The 19559-nt window shown below is 37.8% G+C and overlaps 1 protein-coding gene across 10 annotated transcripts in view; it reads right to left on the reverse strand.

The window, feature by feature from the left end:
• PTPN4 (protein tyrosine phosphatase non-receptor type 4) overlaps positions 1-19559 on the reverse strand; it is a 113670-nt gene that overhangs the window by 68069 nt on the left and 26042 nt on the right. For 4 of the 10 annotated variants that reach the window (XR_005820930.1, XM_040561080.1, XM_040561072.1 and 1 more), the window contains exons 2-3: positions 17066-17133; positions 5310-5464 (exon numbers count right to left, since the gene is read on the reverse strand). Coding sequence is in view for 9 of the 10 variants with exons in the window: in XM_040561080.1 (XP_040417014.1) it covers positions 5310-5447 (138 nt within the window). In the remaining variant the exon portion in view is untranslated. Of the gene's footprint in view, positions 1-5309; positions 5465-15183; positions 15340-17065; positions 17134-19559 lie in introns of all 10 variants that reach the window. The other 6 variants (XM_040561081.1, XM_040561077.1, XM_040561074.1 and 3 more) reach the window with 2 other exon arrangements.

A 19559-nucleotide genomic window follows, 5' to 3' on the forward strand; every position in this document is an offset into this window, starting at 1 on the left:
TTGATATCTATAAACAAGGGAAACTCTACAAATCATATTCTGACATTTGTTTACATCAAACAGCATACTATCAATTTTTTTTGTTGTTCAGTTGAAGTTACACTGAAGCTGAGTAAAATCAGTCTAAACCTTTTATTTGGGGGCTAAAAGTTCTAAGAAATTTGATAATTTATTTTGGAATAATTAAAAAAACAGAGAATAGTTATCAACCAATTGTGTCTGAAATGATGCCAGCAGGATAATCATAACTGTAGCTCTGCCTATTTAAGTTGAAGTTACCTAAGATATGTATTTCAGGTGTATTCATGTATAAGGCATGTATATTCATTTATCTGGCTAAGTAAAAGTGACTTGTGAGTTGCTATATTTACTATGAAAAATTATCTTATTTTCAAACAAAATCAGGGGAAAAGATTTCTTAAAGTTTAACAAAACCTAACAGTGAGTAGGTTTCAACATTATTAAAAGGTTCACTACTAAAGAAAATTCATCTCCAATAAACAGGAACAAGCTAAAACCCACAGATGTTAACATAATAAGTACATGACAGCAGAAGTGTATAAGGCATTTTTTATGTACAATTCCAAAAATAGTTACTTTCATCTTACTAAATTAGGAGTTTCTGATATATATTGAAATAAACCAGTAATCAGTACAATTTTTTCAACAAACTAAACTAATTTTAAAATTACATAGCAACACTAATTGCTTCTTGGCATTTTTCCCTAAGTTTGAGTTCTGATTTAAGTCTACAAAGTTATGAGAGTAATGATCAAAAAAAGGGAGAGGTTTGGAACCCCAGTTCAAACTTACATTTACTACAGCTGGCACGCTACCTCTTCAAATAGCATGCAGGTTATCAGTTCTGTACTTTTTTTATTTAATATTTAAACCCAAGAATTTATAGTTTCTTAAATATATAAATAAACGAATATACAAAAAAAATACTGTAAGCTTAGAATGTGCTGATCCATTTGAATTTATAAGTACAAAATGTCATTTCATGACAGCAAGGAAGATGGACCATGAATGGAGGTCCTGCTAGAAGGCAGAATGCATAGTGAAGAGGTATTTCTCCTGAAACAGAGCAGCAAGTTTGGTAAGAGGAGACGAGTTTCAACATGAAGCATTTGTTTTGATCACAATGTTTTACTCTCAGTGCAAAATAAAGATAAGCATCTAGTAAAACCAGACCTCAGTTTAACCCATCTTCAATATTTATATAATGAAGTTGCAGCCTGCCAGAGCAGGTGAAGGTCAAAATCCTGTTTGTTGTGAAAGGTCCAAAATATTTGTAATACTACCACAGCCACTGAATAGCTGCCATAAATTAAAAAAAAAAAAAAAAAGAAGAAAAGAAGGCACGACAAGTATCTATTTTTGCCTTTTTTAAATAAAAAATCAAAACCAATGTATGTGGTCTAGCATAAAAAGAAATGTGCTTTATTTCTGAAGATAAACATTACTATTTCTTCTTAAAAGAGAGAATAATGGAAAAATAAATGGACAATAAAAACTAATATAAAACTACCCACTGCAATTAGCTATTTCTCAATTGAGTGTGAAGTCAGCTAGAAAGAACTTTATTACTGAGTTGCTGGATACAAAACATAGCAACATTTTTGCTAAGAATATTAGAATTTTATGCATACACACTATTAATAATCATTAAAGTCAAATGTCTTGTATTTTGGCATTTCAGAAGAAATCAACACTAGACATCAGTATATAAGCTGCAATCTACCACCCAGTGGCTAACATCCAGTACCACGTACATGATACCCACATGGCAATTTTAATCACAAAAGGATTGTTACCTGGTTACAAACACCCTCCTTTGAAAAATTATCAAAACATCCACACTTACCTAGCTTTAATGCCTCCTTACCAATTATAATCACTGCCTTCCCAATTTATATAACTGACATTCTGGTTTTCTAGCTGGCCAACACAACAGGATGCATTTACAACAAACACCAGGAGATATTATCGCTGCCATGCCAGATTTGGACTTCTCTTGGCAGAAGCATGAATGGCAGGTACTGGGCCTTCCCAGGACTGCAGCAGAGCCACAGGGGCATCAGACGAGTCCTGCTGCACACAGATTGAGTGCTTGTGCTCTTACTTTGCTAAGGACAGCACTGAAACCCTTCCTCTCAGCTCACTGGCGTAATTCTGTTGCAACAAGGAAACCCATTCCACAAACAGGCAGAACTGCACCGCTGCCTTCTTTTATTCTATAGCTTAAATGAGCTTTTAAAACCTTTTTCTTTTAAAAGATGTTTTGCAATGGGAGATTTACTTTTTCTTTCTTTCAAAAGAAATCAAATGATGGCAAAGATTAACTTATTAGAGAATGTCACCTCTCCAATCAGTTATTGAGTTTTTTACTTGCGTGAGAAGGATTCTGAGATGAAGCGAAGCATTTGTTGGTGACGACTAACTTGCTAGCCTTGCTCACAGAACAACTCATCCCATCTATGTTGCTTTAGTTTTCTAGGGTGATCTCTTTGTACTGGCTTTCAGGAAATACTGCAAAGTCAGCTGGCACAGAAAAGAGACAAGGTATTTAAACAACTAAATAAATCAAAATAATTTGATCTTGAAGAAGCAGGTTTATGCAAATCATTAACTCAAGTCATTCTCGCTTCTTCCAGCTCTGCCTTTTACACCACATGCTTTCCAACCTGGAAGCAGGACTTCTGCACTTGGTAAGCAGGGCATTTTACAAAGAAAATTTCTACTCTTCAGACATATGTACAGGTTAGTTCCAACGGATTATTCTGCCTGCAACCAAAATAACCTATGGCTAACTACAGGCCGCAGGGATTATTTTATTTGATTTGTTATGCTCTACACAATGCAATGTTGAGCACAAAGAAATTTTGCAGATCAATGGAAGAGGCTGGTTGAAATGTGAACATAAAACATGTCGTATAAATTATCAAGAGACATTGCCTGTGATCAGTATTTTGCTACTGGAGGAGAAATATCATTTGAATACATTTTTATTAATACAGCACTGCATACTTCAGGTGATTAAGCTTTACAACCATTAGCATACAGAATACCTATGGCAATCCCCAGGAGAAAGAAACCGTGCTAATTTACTTGATGTTATCTTTGTTCTTCCTATTCTGAAAATAATTCCATTAATATTTATTGCCAAATATTGTGTCAACCACAATAAAGTAAAACACAGCTATAAACCCTGAAAACCTGTATACCATGTAGGTTTGCATACATTTCCTATGATAGGTTACTTAAGAATTGTCATAACTCCTCATATTTGAAAAATAGGAAAAAAAACAACACATAGATTAAGGCTAAAACATGGGATCAAAAGGTTGAGCACCAAGGAACTTTTTAGTCCCTAATCTCAGTTTTAATAGACAAAACTTTCAGGCTGGTCTATATAAGCAATAAATAGTGATCTGGGCAACTAAAATATTTAATACACTAGGATGGTAGGAAGAATATATTACACACTTCTCAGCAGAGCCAGAATAGATATTTAGGGATTTATGACTGCTTGTTCTCTACACAGGCACTAGCATTCTCTTAAGAGACAAAGCTTTTGGATATCTGGATTAAAAAAGAAGCATCACTGCCCATAACTGTTGTACAACAATTATTCCTTATTTTAAAAAACTTTTATTTAAAAAAAAAAAACAAACTTCCATTCAAACACCTGTCTTGCAAACTTAAGCACCTGAAAGCAAAGAACATATTTACAATTTCTCATGCACCTTTATTGCTTTGTCTTCAACCACATCCTGAATACACTATTTTTCAGCAGGCAATAGAGACCAGGAAACCGTTAGCAAGAATAAGATGATGAGAGATACAGAAAGGCAATGAAATATTGTAGGAAAAAAGGGTACAGGAGAGGTTACCCCAGAAAGGAGATGAGACTTGAGGATGATACATTAAAATCTTTGTCAGTCATACCTCTGCCTACCCCATCATGTAAGATTCCCACCCTTAACTTTTCAAGAGTTCAGAATAGTGAAGTCCACGTTACTCTTCTGAAATAGCTCACGAATCAACTATAAAAATATCTTAAGAGAACGTTCCTAAAACCTTTTATCCCGATTGAACAATTTACTATTATAGTTGGAAGGATCCTCTACACTACTATGCAAAATAACCTCTAAGTCTACATTCTAAATCTTAATCCACTAGACACTGGATCCTTGGGCATTTTTGCTAGGTAACAGATTCTGTTACTCAGAGACCTGGAGGCTGCAGAAGCTCAAATAACCTGATTACGAAGGAATGCAATCACTCTCACAAATCTTCCCCAAAACATGCAAATTTATCATTATCCTAACTGAACAGTGGACATCAGAATTCAACATAATTATCAAATATTGGAACTTTTTCAGATGGTCCAAATTAAACTTGCTCACACAGATTTGAAAACTGCGTCAGTTTCTCCCTCGCCTTCTTGATGAAGTCCCACAGCCTTACCTGGTATCAAGCTACTCCGTCACTTCATCCACTGAATCATGCCACCTGTAACTTTTACCACCGTGTTGTTTACCATTTTTCTCCACAGAAGTTACCAGTTCTACAGCTATAAAGTGAAAGCTGAGTTCTGCTTTTACCCCCAGCAGACCCCACTGCTTCTTTCCTGTTGAGTTCAGATTCCTCTCACAAAATGATCATTTTAAATGCTCTAACGTTTTCCTGTGAAATTCCAGGCTCATTTATAAAAGTAACTTTTCCTAGTAACAGCCCTCAGCATTCAACATGAATTTTCTTATTTTCCTTCCTGCCATTAGGAGGTAGCGTGTTTAAGCAAGGGAAATCACAGAACAAGAAGAGAACACAATGCCAGAAAAGCAAAACGCAAAGGGATACTTTAACATGGTAACTGTAACCCAATAATAACCATCCACATGATTGAACATATTTAGTTACACAGTCAAAATAAGAGTTACTTTTATACTCATGCTCAAAATGACAAAAACAGAACTGGCTGAAACAAAAGCTTGCTTCTCATTCCACTGAGTGGCAAAGTTGGCCTCCATTTTCGCTACACAGCACTCGGTCTGTGAAGAAAATTACTAGAAATAAACTATTCTTTATATATTGAATTTTGAAATTAAGATGTTAGTACCATAGAGGATGCCAGAATGACTAAGTCCACAGTGACTCAGTACGTACAAGTACAAGCATGCCCGTCTGAACATAGCTTCCCATTTTATTCCACACTTAACGCTGCTTTGGAAGTCAAACTCTAGCCACACTAATGGAGCAAAGGAAAGCCAGCCCAGTGACATTGCAATAATCAAATTACTTACATTAACTCTGAAAGCTTGTACAGTGTTATCCAGGAGAAGAATGTTGCAGACCACCTCTGTATGCTGCCTGTCTCGTGCCAGCTCAGATGCTCGTACATTGTAGGTTCTGCCAGCAGGCAATCGGAAACGTGCGGTCATTACTGTCCACACGGAGTCTTTAGGCAAAACAAAAACAACATACAATTACAAAAAAAAAAATCAAAAAATTCAAAGGCAAGAACACAGTACTCTGAAGAAAGTCAACACATAATGAGTTCATTGTTAAAATTTCCATTACATACCAAAAAAAAAAAAAAAGTACTAAATTCACGGAATCCAATACTGCCTTACAAATTACAACACAACCTTATCCCAAGAAAGTCAGTCCTTTACTTATTGTCTATTGTCCACTCCCTCCCTAAGTTGTTGTCTCCTTTTTCTTGTTTTTCTATTTTTAAAAAAAGATTCAGAACAGCATTTTCACTTCAAAAAGCTTTATAATTGATGTGCATCATGGCTAATAAGCTCCCAATATCAGAGGTAATTAAGTAATTTCAGTGCAAAACAGCAAAAAAAATCTTACACCAAAAATGCAGACAAACATGAACACAGCAAACACACAAAGACTTTGATGCATTATTCTGCAAGGCCTGTGTGTTCAGTGCATAAGTATTAGACAAGAAAATGTAGTGATAAAAATATTAGCATTGCTTTGTATTACAGTATGAATAGGTAAAGGTTTGTCGAAATACTGAACCTTCCACCTAGGTCAATTTGATTGTATTTATGTATTTAGTATGAAGAGACAAACAGTTCTTATTTTCCAAGTAAGGAATCGGGATCAACACAAGTCTGTATCTTGGGCTAAGTGCTGATAAACAAACACGCGAGTTGAAATGTTACTTTCACTTTTCAAAACCGAGTTTCTAATTGTCCTGCAACTGCTGTCCAGCAAAGAGCTTACGTGCATGCTCTCAGTATGCTGTTAGTTCTCTCCAACGGTAGCAGTTATATTCTTAAAAACTTTGCAGAATCAAGGCCTGTAATTCACTTAATTACACATTCAGCCAACTATTTCTACTTCCTTTGATAAGGGTGTAAGCAAACAAAGTTTCATAACTGAAGTAGAAAATATATAGAAATAATAAATTAAAATACCTTAAAAATTAGTAAAATATTCTCAAAACTGATTATAAAAATAACTTCAAAAATGTTCACAAGTTTGCTTCCTAATTTTGGTGATACGTGTAGGTGTGTACCAATGAATAAAGGAGAATTTAGGAGAGGACAACAATTATCCCAGCTGCAAATACAGTAGAGAACTTGCCTGGGTCACAACAGACATCTGTATACACAAAAGAATAGGTGTCACAAGTAAATGATAAATCCCTTCCTAAACAGTTAACAGCTTAGATACTTAGGCTCTTGTGGGAAAGTGGAAGACCAGGATTCAAGCCAGCGAATCAGGAGGGGCTGGGACTTTGTAGTTCAGCCTTCTTCCCACTGCCTGCAGTCAACGTCCTGAGCGACTGCCCCGAAACTTACTGGCATATTTTGCTTTTCTAAGTAGGTCTGCAGCTCTTTCAACAAGACCACATAACTCAAGACAAAAAATAAATAAATAAATAAATAAATCTTTTTGATGAAAATCCATCCTTGCAAAAAGTATCAGTTTTGACTTTATTCCAGTCACTATGACTTCAGAACTGCAATGTCATTTTCATGCTTAATTACAGCAAATTTCTCTTAGTTTTGATAAACCAATACAACAAACCAAGAAAGGATAAAGACACCAGGTAAACACACCAGCTACAAGCTGAACTCATGACTTTCAACAATAAAATCATGAAAAACGGTGTTGCAAGCATTCGAACTCCAAAGCAAAAAGTCCAACAAGAATGTACATGTCTGACAACTCATGAAGAAGCTGCTTCCACTCTACCTTCTAACTTCTCAAATCTAAAAGGCAGAAGAAACCCCGAACAGACGGGACCAGGTAACTCAGCCTCCGTATCAGTGATCTGAGCCAACAACATCATATTTCACAAATAATATGTTATGCCCTATTGACACCATCTAAAAGTCCATCACCTTAGTAGCTGTAACAATGTGAAAATCAGATTTAAGAAATCTTTAACAGTGCAGCTACACAACCAGTAACTCCAGCTGAGACTTTACAGTGGTTATTCACTTGTGAGCTGCATTAAAGAATGTTTTATAAAATGTTATTTTTTTTTAAAACGGTTTATCTACACCACAGAAATAACACTCTGACACACTTTTACCAGGATTTCAACAAATGACAAATCAAACAAGACACAGTGAAGGTTAGCACAGACTCCTTTCCTAAGCATACCAACACGAGTGCACAAAATAAGACTGTTCAGCTTACAAATATGTACTCCAGTCCACAAGAAACCATTTAACAGTGTGTTAGGACTCTCTTAACTCAACAAGCCACAGTTTAGCACCAGAAACCACCATGATTTACAGGAACAAAGAGCTGTTCCCATAAAGCCTCCTGTTTTCTCCCTCTTTTTGTTCTCTTTGCTGATCAACACCAACAGTTTCTTCCTTCCTCATCACTGCCTTAAACCAGACAGAAAGCAGCAAATTCACCACAGTGAACAAGCAGAAAATCTGCCCTCAAAACCCTTTAGGACCAAGCAAACATTAATTGTCCTTCGATGGACACAACCCACCGACCCAGCATGGTTGTTGCTGTAACACTGATGATTTTCGCTCCACTCCAACCAACCAACACCATCGACCAGTTGCAGATGGTGATTCAGGCCTTCCTCCAATGTACAGAAATGAAATGGCTGAAGAACTCAAATGAGTTCTCTAGGGAAGCAGAAACTGGATCAGAAAAGTTCACCTAGCTTGAAGACCTAGATGGCAGGGCCTTCTCATTCTCTCTACGGAAGGAAGAAAAGTACAGGACACACATACTGCTCCACAAACTGGAGTTTAGCATCTTCCTGGCGTGGAGCTCATGCTCACACCATGGTGGACACTAGTTATTCGCAAACATTTTCATCTTGGTCTTGATCTTTCAAAGTCAGGCAGTGAAGCATGTCCAACGCACAACACGTAGCAGCCTGAAGAGCCAGCCATCTTGTACTACACAGATTTCTTCCATCAAACTCAGAGGCTTCTACAGCTACAGAACACAGTTTTAAGGCTAAGTATAAGAACAGAAATCCTGAAATACTTCAACAAAAGGGAAATATAACAGCCATGAAAGTAATAGAGAGGAAGGTGACAAAATACAGACTATTTTCTGCAAATGACATTCAAATGTACTCTTCCTCCACATGTCAGCAAAGAAACTATGCAAATGTGTAGGAATTACTTTAAAATGCCTTCACTATCACATGCACTTGGAAATATTCTTCCTTCTAATTTCTGTCAGGGCTATCACGCAACAGCTTTGTGGCCTATCATGTGAACACAAACCTTATTTAAACCTCTGCCAGCATATGTACATACAAAAATGATGCAGCTGCTAAGCACGGGCAGACCTTGCACCTACCAGTCTTACTGTGACACTTGTTTTACAATATAGCTGGCTCCTAAGCTTATCCATATCATCTTTACTACTCTTTTCTTCCAGAAATATACACCAGAAACACTAGTATTTTTCCTGAGCATCATTCTTGCTACACATTTTAAAAACACACTAGAAAAACAGTAAGATGACTAGCAATTACTCAATTACTTATGAGGCTATACACTGTAACTATCTGATTTCCCAGCAAAAACTGGTATATAAAGTGAGAAAACTGGCTAAAAACTCAACTACACTGGTTGTAGCCTTCTGAAGCAAAGATACGTTACAGCTGAAGTTAGCATGCAACAGGTGAAGAAGCTGCAAAGTGAAATCCACAGACCTAAGAGAAGAGGTCAAGCAAAAGGTCAGACTCAACCCGGAAAAAGTCTCAGAATATCTAAGTTACACAGCAGCCTAACCTGAGCAAGGTACTACCGTGTGTGCACGTGCACGTCATGGACACTATCATGGCCTCTCACACTAAGTAAAATCTTTTTATATATGCAAGTGGATTCATTAAATTGGATTTAAATTGGGTTAATCTTTGCATATGAAAAAGGTTTCTGCTTATAGTTTTTCAGCCTTCTGCTAAGCACGTAGCATTTAGACACTTGAATTAATGATCCAAAGCATGTGCTGCTACAGCAACTGGAGAAGGACAGAACTTGTGCAATGAAACTCCACTTACCTCTCAGGTCTATGGAGGGAGTAAGTTGCACATTTCCTGCCTGAGCTCAGGTTTCAACTGATGAAGCAATTCTAGGGAGTGTTCCCTATCAAAGGGCAGAACATTCCTGCGATACTTGCTTGGTTAGGGCATTAAAGAACATACAGAAGCTTCAAAAGTCAATTTTCAGCATCCTCTATTCTTTTATATAAAATATATAATAATGTAAAATGACAATTTGCTTGGGCTTACAATAAACTAACCAATTCCAAGCAGCTTAACAATTAAGCAGTTGGTTAAGAAGATAATTAACTGAAATTTAAGTTTACCGAAAAGTGCAACTGATTTGCTGACTCAAAGTAAAAAGTTATTTTAATGAGACTTAGCATCATGTACTGTACACAAAGACAGCTACCCTAGTAAGGTACAGTAGGTACGTGAGCTTGCAAGGACATGAGAAATTTTCATGGCTAATCTAAAGAACCTATTACATTGACAGATTAAGAACACAGCTTTTGGAATGGTTTCCAGTTTGTTTAGAAGCTGGTATTTTAGCAACCCAGAAGACACCTATTTCCACGCTATAGCCCACCTGGTGATTTGGGTCCAACACATTACAAGAATTGGCTACAATAGTTGGAAGAGTAGGTCTGACTCATAGAAAACCCATATCTTCATAATGTGATGTAGTTTGATTGTATTAAATAGACTGCAGACCCTGTGGCTACTAGCATCATCCAGATAATCCATTTAACAGAAAAAATATTAGAAGCACAAAGAAAATCTTGAAGGTTTCTACAACGTATTACAACGTGTGGCATTTCAAACACCAGGTTATATCTGTAACTCCTTTGTACTCACTTTCATATACATTTACCAAGAATATGGTTAGTGAACTATATTAAATGATTTAGACAAAAACAGTTTGAAAACACAGAACATTAGTTGATAGCCCATTATTTTGAAGGAAGTCCACATTAGCCCAGGGAGTGAAAGTTCAAATTTATCTTTCAAAAATTTGCTTTGAAAGCTATCAACAATTCTGATGTAGCACACAGCTACAGGGCATTCCTTATAAGCAAAATCAGAGCAGAAATGCATTTTCAATTCAAATGAATCAAGCCATATACTACAGTCCTGAACTCCTCCTAACTTTTTGTATTTTATTCATTTATTCCTGCATTCTGCTGACCAAACAATGGAAAGTATTCCAGATTTTGAAAGCTGATACTTAATCTTTGGGTTATTTCACTTCGGTGTCATGAGGTCCAAGCTAGACTTCTGGCCAGTCACCCAGCATCAATAATGATTCTGGGCTCTATAAAAATCTTGTGTTTATTTTGTAAGTTTACTAATTATCTGAAAAACAGATATATTAATCAAATCCATTCTCCTTAAGGATAATGGTAGCTTTACATGAGTGTATCATATGGTCACTGATAAAAAACTTCCTAAAACATCCATTGGAAAAGAGAGAGAGGTCATTTTCCAATGAACTGTGACAGTTGCAGTGACTACAGAAATGAAGCCCAAGCATGCTTCATTCAGTGTTACAACACTCCCAAAGAGCTGAAAGCCTTCCACTCCTGAGAGCAATAACGAACCACTGACCTACATGCCCCCAAAACGTCCATATCCTCACCTGCATCTCAACAAGAGAGATCCTCTTATATTCTCCTCTTCCACATCCTCGATCCTCACACACACACAGCCAGAGCTAACACAGAAAGCATTAATCCTTAAAATTCATCTAACAGTTTCTGACAGCTTTGGGCCCAAAGTTTAACACCCGAGAGAAAAGAAGTTTAGCCACCCTCCTCCACCATCAGCTTCCAAGAGAGCTCATTCTCCTATATGTGAGCTAACAGACAATTAGTATTTTACCACCCAGTTATTCAGGTAAGTTTCTAAAATTGTTAATTCACCTTTTTATGAACATGTGGCTTTCAGGGGGTTGGCTGTGGATTTTGGTACAGACTTGACACCTAATTTAATAGGTACTCAGTTTAAAAATTATTTGAGGACAACTTTCTTAAATGAACACCTCCTTGGATAATGACTCAGTCTCCTTTGAACAGAGATTTCAAATCTTGAGCAACTGCTGTGAGATATCAAGCAGCATTTTCACAGTTATAATCATGTAATTACTAATAGTGACAAAAGATTAAATGCACAGCATCTTGCTCCATTACTACACAAATTGTATTCTTTCCAATATATATATACTTTTATATATATATATATTTATATAAACTAGTATTTGGTCACCCTATACAGTCAATCTGTTAGGTAAAGCTGGAGGACACATAGCAGAACACAAATCAGTTCAGTAGTACTGCAGCCATCTACTATTTCACCTGAAAAATAAACCATTTCTACAATCTGACCGTTCCCTCCCCTTCTCCTCCCTTCCCCCAAGAACAAGAGCACAGCTAACAGAAAAGCCTATTATAAATGATGCTTCTGACTAATTAAATGTCAATACTCATTATGCTGGAACTGCTGTATGCCCAATGAAAAAGTCCTCTCAAATTCAATTGCTCACTTTCTCTGCTTTGGGTCTGAAATATGACAGTATGGGAAGTCTGGGAGCTGCTTTATCTTCTCTCCTATAAGTAACATTTCAGGAAACGCAAAGATGGGAAGACAAACTTCATTAATCTGAGATTACAATACTTACTGGCACAGCGTAGAAGTAATACTAGGAAAAAAGTAGTTCCTAGAAACTGCGCCATAACCCTGTCAATTATTTCGAAACTAAAACATTTATGCCCTCCCATTCTATGCCATTTTTTCACGTGAAGAAAGCAACTCTTCCACCCTTGCTAATCAGGACTCAAGATCAGTCTTGGCCTGAGGAGACATTAGAAGTCTGTGTAGAAAAAAATACAAATACATATACAAATAGAATACTATTTCTATGTGAATGCTATTTGTAAGTAAATAGAATACTATTACTTACACTGAATAGCTCAACACGGTTCATTTTAAACCCGTTTTTATTTTTAAATTTATTTTGTCCACACCATATTAGAACTGACAACCTGACAAATACAATATACCCACAGGTACCCTAATAAACCAGAAAAGACCACTTATCCCTGTATTAAGGCATTTTGCATTCACAACTTTCTATAAACAACCAGCACCTATAATTATCTCCAGAAGCCACTTGGATCACAGTGCAACAGCTCTACAGAACAGCTTTGGAAAGACATAACGTGGTGAGAGGAGAGAGCACGCTGCTGAAGCTAGAACCACCTTTAAGCATATTGGTATAGTTTAAAGCCTGTAATATGAAAACAGATGCTGTGAATTTGCAGGAAGTCAGGGGAGGGAAGACAAAAGGTCAGAATAAGTAAGAGATCATTACCAGATGTTATTGGATGGGCCCCCTGTGGACATTAGAGACATCAGGGAGGCCAGAATACTAAAATGACCATATTTCACAGCTGACAAAAGCCAATTTCAGACCAGGGAGAGGCCCTGCCCACCCCACCTTCCCATACGATGTTCCTGCTGTAAGCTCACAGCAAGCACCGGCTACAGCCATGCCCAGCCTGGGAGCCAGCTGGAGCCACATGGAGGGGGCAGCGCTTGGCTGCGGTCACTGCACGGCTCCACGGCCACTTAAACCAACAAAGAAGCACACGCGGAGTGAGCAGCAGCCCGCACTTCTGCTGGAAAAAGGAGTTTAGAATGGAAAACGGCAAATCTAGTAGGGAAGAAAAGTGAAACTACCTATGTAAAAAACAAAACAAGAAACAATCAAACCCCGTAGCAGACCAAACCTTGCGTAAGGGCAGAAGAGGATAAAGCTGCCTGCACAGAGAACTAGGAAGAGGAGTGTTGCTTAAGTATCACAGAATGGTGAATTTAACTATCCCTCTATTGTAAAAACATTACAAAATAAATACACAAGTGTATTGATCAAACATAAACCACCTTGTTTCCTACTATGCAGCTGTCAGCTCATGATAATTGGAGGCTTTTATCATTTGCATAATTTTATCAGGAATGAACAGAAAAACTTTCCAAAGTGACTTCCATCTCCAATGATTTAAAGTAGATGAGATCAGAACCTGCCCTTATTTGAAAATAGCCTTAAAAATGGAAATCCATGATCCTAACACAGATGATTAGTAATGCAACTCTTCCCATTCCTGGAGCTGGACCTCTTATTTTGGTTTCATGACTCAATCCTATAATAAGATTTAATACATGGAGATTATAACAAAACATTACCAAAATACCTTCCGATAGAAACTTCTCAAAATAAACTTGCAGTAATTTTTTATGTGTGTTCCCCAAACTAGGTTAAATAGTTTTAAATAGTTTTTGTCATTAAAAAGAAGTTCTGGTTCCCATGCAACTCTAAAATCAGGAAGCCTAAACTCTTTACTAACCAAAAGAAAGAGGGTTGAAATCAGTGGAAGTTCAGATAGACTAAAACAAGAAGCTGCATTTTTAACATTAAGAAGCCAAGAGAAAGAAATTAAAATAAAAACTGCTCGTTTTCAACAGCAGAATACACCTAAGTAGATAAAACAGAGGAAAAACACCAAACACGGTACAGTTGCATGTTAGAACTTGTATGTGTTATGCATGTGACTGTAAAGGAACACAAGTCACACATTCTATATACCCTACAAGCCTCACCCACAATTATTTGAAGGCAACATTAACAGAAAACGTACCAATGGGAAAAACCTGTGGGCTGGTTATTAACCACTTGAGCATCCACAGATCAACAGTGCTGCATGCAGTAGGATCTGCAAGTCCAGGGCAGCTCTAGTACTAGCTCTAGTGTCTAGAACTAGTGTCTAGTTCTAGTTCATGTGTCTTGTGAAGTCTTTGAAGCTGAAGGCAGTCTGAATTGAAAACAAACTGGCAAAATTCAGAAAAAGCTTTTATTCTACTCATAGCCAACTTCAAGTTGAATTTTGGCTGGCACTGGAACTGAAGTATTAGACAGAGGGAGGAAAGTTGTCTGTGTATATTCTGTTCAGAGTAACTAAATCTAAGCCAAATTATCTTCAATCGACTTAAACATAGCAGATGCTAATTCTAAGGCTGAATATAACTAATTGGACAGTCTCCATCAAAATTAGTTTTTAATCAGAAATGCCACTTCCACAAAATAGAAATTTTCACATGGAAAATTTCAGTTTTGCCAAAAAACACCGATTTTCCGCTGGGAACATTAAAATAATGGCTGTCTGGCTACCTGCCTGGAAAACTCTTGTCAACTTCACTTCTTCCTCCAGCAAGAAACACGCCAAGGAAAGTCTTCGAGCAGCGCTGCCCAGAGAAGTGACCTCACTCCATCCGTGCCCCTGGCTCTCAGCTCCGTCTCGCGCTCCTGCCCGGAGCACCGGACACTCAGCTGCTCCCCAGCTGTGGGCCCCGGGGTGCAAGACCGCAGCAGTTCCCCCTTTGGCTGCTCTCGGGCTGCACACTGGAGGCAGAAGCCAGAGCCCCGCTCTGAACCAGAGCTAAAAAGCTCTCTACTCAGGGGGACAGCAGGTTTGCTGACAGACCTGCCCAGTAGCAAAAGAATCATACTATTCATAGCATCCCAAATCCGAAGTTTTCCTTTTACTCCCTCCCGCCCCTTTCGCATTTTTGCTACTTCAACTTCAACCAAGTCTTAGATAAGTATTTTTCTGACTCACCTCTGCCTCCTCTCAAAGATTTTCTTTATAGGAAACAATTTCCATTTTCAAGCCAGCTCAAAAGGACTAGAAGTTCACAATGATTTGAGTGAATCTGGCAAAGAAAATATCACTCAAGTTCAAGTGACTAAGCAGCTAAATCTGAAAATCATTCACCTGAAATGAAATGGGGAAAAAAAAAAAAATCACAATTTGGGGTAGTTTTGTTTCATAAGCAAAGTATCTCAAAGAGGTCTACGCTCCCCAAATTTGTAAGGTTTACAAGCCTACTCTGCAAAAGGATAATTTTTATAGATCTTGTCCAGAAAAAAGACAGCACAATTCCATCTGTATTTCTTATGAAGTATAACCAACAGTTGCAGTTATGAAGTGCAAACCAACAGTGTCCCAAAGCCGTGGCATACTGACCTCAACCACGGCGTGCTGTCAGGGATTATGACATTATTAAAAGTTAGACTCAGACTGCAGGCTCCATATACTCCTCCTCATACATTTGAAGTTTCATAAATTATTTACGTACAAAATTGATTGTAGTTTAATGAGTATGAAGAAAAACTACACTCACATGCATTTCTAACAGTTATCTAAAAATGCTTTTAATTAGCTTCAAAAGATGGAAATCCACCCCAAACTGACAAATTTACAGAAGCATGCAAAGCTTCCGTAAAAAAAAAAAAAAAAAAAAAGGTACTAGAAGAAAAGATAATGCAAGAGAATAGCAAAGACCCAAATTTATATAAAACGTAAATAATTCTTACTAGGCTTTATCAAAGTAGACTTTTGGAAAAAATCAAGTTGGTTTTGTTTGTTTGTTTCTGAATATCACTGTTTTGTACCTTTTGGCTTCGTTCTTTATAGAATTGCATAGTATTAGTTTGAAGTTTCCACAAAATTAACAAAAACTACAGTAGTTACTAATGGAGTGGAAAGCAACAGCACACTGTCAAGGCTAACTCTGAAGATACTGAAAAAAAAAAGCAAAAACAAAACAAAACAAAAACACTAGAATCCCACAGCCTAAAAGTAAAGGCAAAAGTTGCATGTATACAACAAACAGCCACAAAACCTAGAAAGAATTTTTAATACAAACCCACCAAATGAAGTCACACCATGTTACCCAAGTGAAAATAAAATTCAGTGATAAAATCTGTACTTACATACTATTCATCTCAGCCCAGACAGTTAAATCTCAGACATTAATAAAAAGTATCTGACCTCCAACTAGATATAATAGTGAATTAGTTCCCAGATGAGGGGCATATGTTTTCTATGTAGAAATATTTATTATCATCGCATTTCATAAAACATCTGATTGAGAAAAATTATCTGAACATTCTGCTTGGAACTGAAAAGTTCTAATATCAGCACAAAACCAACGAGCAAGATACTGTTGGTTTGAGATGAAATAATTCAGTTTTTCTATGATTTACAGAATTTCCAGCAGGAAAACAGCTGCTCCTCAGGAGCACTCACATTCAGCAAAACAACAGACTTTAATGCTTGTCACATTGGCTCTGTTCAATATGAAGTTTCATGCCCGCTGAAAAGAAGCAGGAACAGAACAAAGTTACAAGCCAGTTAACCTTAAAATTAAGCAATAAAAGAAACTTATCACAGCTCCAACTGGAATAAAACAGTTGAGAAGGACAAGTGAACACACAAGCAGAGTTAGCATGCGATGAAGCTAAAAAGCAACAGGCTATTAAAAGGAGAAAGTTCTACAAAATTATAAAAGGCTATTATAAGCCTTATGCCCCACTACTATTTGTCACACCACTATTTATGGTTTCCCTCATGTATTTACTGCTTTTAAGCGAGAACACCAGCCTGAATGCAGTTTAATCGCCTGCATAACACAGGGTCTTCAATTTCATTTACTTACTTCTACACTGCGCCTGGGAAGTTTCATCTGGCCAAATCGATTTCCTGATAAAAGGTAGCAGACACCTCCTGCAACAAACCAGCAAGGGAAGAGCTCATCACCTCTGACGATACCTTGACTGTAATTAAATTACCTCTTAATCTTCTTCATAAAACAGCCAGCAGTCTGCAACTCTCCTGCTGAAACCTATCCTCTGCCTCTAAAACCATACGTTGGTCCGACCCCCAACCCAAGTCCCTTCGCCCTCAGCCCTGAAGCAGGGACGAGGTTTTCCCTGGCCAGCACCAGCAATGCCAGCCAGGCCGTGGCCACAGCCCAGGAGGGAAGCCCACACATCAACACAGCAAACTTGCTCAAACTCATGGTAGGAAAGAACAGACCAAATTTTTGTTGTTGATTTTACTTCTTAAACTAAGTCTAACTCTAAGAAAACCATGTCAACAGAGGTAGTTAGATATCTAGCCACTAAACTTCCATTAAATGAAACACAGATCAACTCTTCCACTTCTTACAACTGATATTTGCTTATAATAAAATAACCTAACCATAAAAGTTTACCTCAGAAGAAGCCTTAATCAAGTGATTAATTTAGCTTTATGTGCCACAGTGAAGTTCACCCTACTCACGACCAAAAATTTGCTGTTAAAGAACGAATGTGTGCTATTTTAATGTTCGACTGGAGAGAATGTGACATCTTAGCCTTATCTTCTTCCAGTGTTTTAAAGAATAAGGATATAGCATTGCATTGCTCTTTGAAGCCAAACAACTGAAGCAGCAGACTGGTTTAGGAGCCTTCAGTCCCAACTAATTCACCTTCCAACATACAGAAGCCTCTCGTTTCTACTGAAAATGAGCTTTAAGCAATAAGGAGTTACTGCCCTCCCCAAATGTCTACCTGTTCCAAGCTCGTAGCAGAAGTGCCAAGCACGTGAAGCGCGTGACAGTCTATGAAAAACTGAGAGCAGAGCCCCAGCGCCAGCCTCAGTGAGCATGTTTACAGCAAAGTTGCTGTGCTACAAATGCCAGAAAGGGAATTCATAGTCAAAATTAAAAGGTTAACTCAGATCTGCAAGGGAATAAATAAATAAATACTTATTCATAACACAATCTATTTCCAAATACTTATAAGGAACCCACGTTTTACGCCGCTGAACTGTAACATGGCCTGTATAAAACCTCCCTGCCACCGGATTCATTGCTCCTGCACAAGTGGAGGAATTCCACCTCCAAAGCCATCTGATGAGCTTCTCCACAGGACAACAAATACGAGACCAAACCTTTAATATGTGGAAATTCAGTACAAACCAGTATGTAGAGAGCTGACATTTAGCCAAAGCCCCTATCAAAGACAAGGAGATAACTCTGCACCACACAAATGAAGAAAGAAAATGATGTTGCTGTGTTTACACCCAGGAAGTAACTACGCCCTCAGGTGCACCTGTGGTCCATGCCAAACCCAGTAAAGGACTTCAGTAAAGGACAGCAGGTTTTCTGACTGGCATTTCAGATTATTTTAGAGGAGAACAGTTAACTTTTTAGTTGCATACGTACTTGCATTGGTACAATAATTGACAAATATTTTTAAATAATAAAAAATCCTCATCATCAGCACCCTGGACAAACATCATGCTCTCTTTTCAGAGTAGGATACCAGTGCTAGTAGGACTACAGTAAATGTTTTAGGTGTTGATGACTAAATTTACTAAATGACCCATACTTCCAGCATGCACTGGTACCGGGAGATGTGAATCCCTGACAAACTGAAATTCCTCCAAGACCGTGGAGCCAAAACAATTTGAGTCTTTTGACAGAAACAATAAATGCAAATGCCCCTAATGAAGAAAAGATGGGCAGAATGAACCCAAGTTTCTCAGCATCTTGTCCCTTTTGTAAAGGTGAGAATGAAAGCCTTCACTGCTTTCTACAGAAGTAGTAGAAGGGAAGCTGCTAGCAAGTGAAGTCATCACTTCCTTAAATACCTTTCCTTTGAGGCTATCAGCAAGTATTTTCTTTCTGCTCAAGGGCCAAGCAGTCAACATTCTGGGACAGATTCATTTCCTTTTTCTAAAAGGGAACAGAAGCTACTGTGAAAAAACAAACTCTCAAAATGCAGAGCACAAATTAGAGTTTGTGCCTCTGAATAATGCCATGTGCAAGAGACTGTTGACGGTAGGAGGATGGCGCATCCAGAACTTGTCCTGGTGTTGGCCATCCCAAAGTCACAGGCAGTCCTTAGAGAAAAGTTCACCACCAGATCACGTTTGATTCGATTAGATCCAGCAGTGCTAACTTACACAACAATTACACACAAAAAAAACATTAAGTTGCACTTTCTCGTTAATTAATCCCTTCTCTGATGCGTGGGGTATTCTAAGAAATTCTCTGAGCACGTTGATAGCCACCGGCAAAGCCTGCTGAAGTCCTCCTCCTGTATGAAGTTTCCATGGCATGACATGAAGGTGACCAACTGTGTCAACCAAAACTACCATACAGA

This window comes from Cygnus olor, chromosome 6 (genome assembly GCF_009769625.2).
Source record: "Cygnus olor isolate bCygOlo1 chromosome 6, bCygOlo1.pri.v2, whole genome shotgun sequence".
Taxonomy (NCBI): domain Eukaryota; kingdom Metazoa; phylum Chordata; class Aves; order Anseriformes; family Anatidae; genus Cygnus; species Cygnus olor.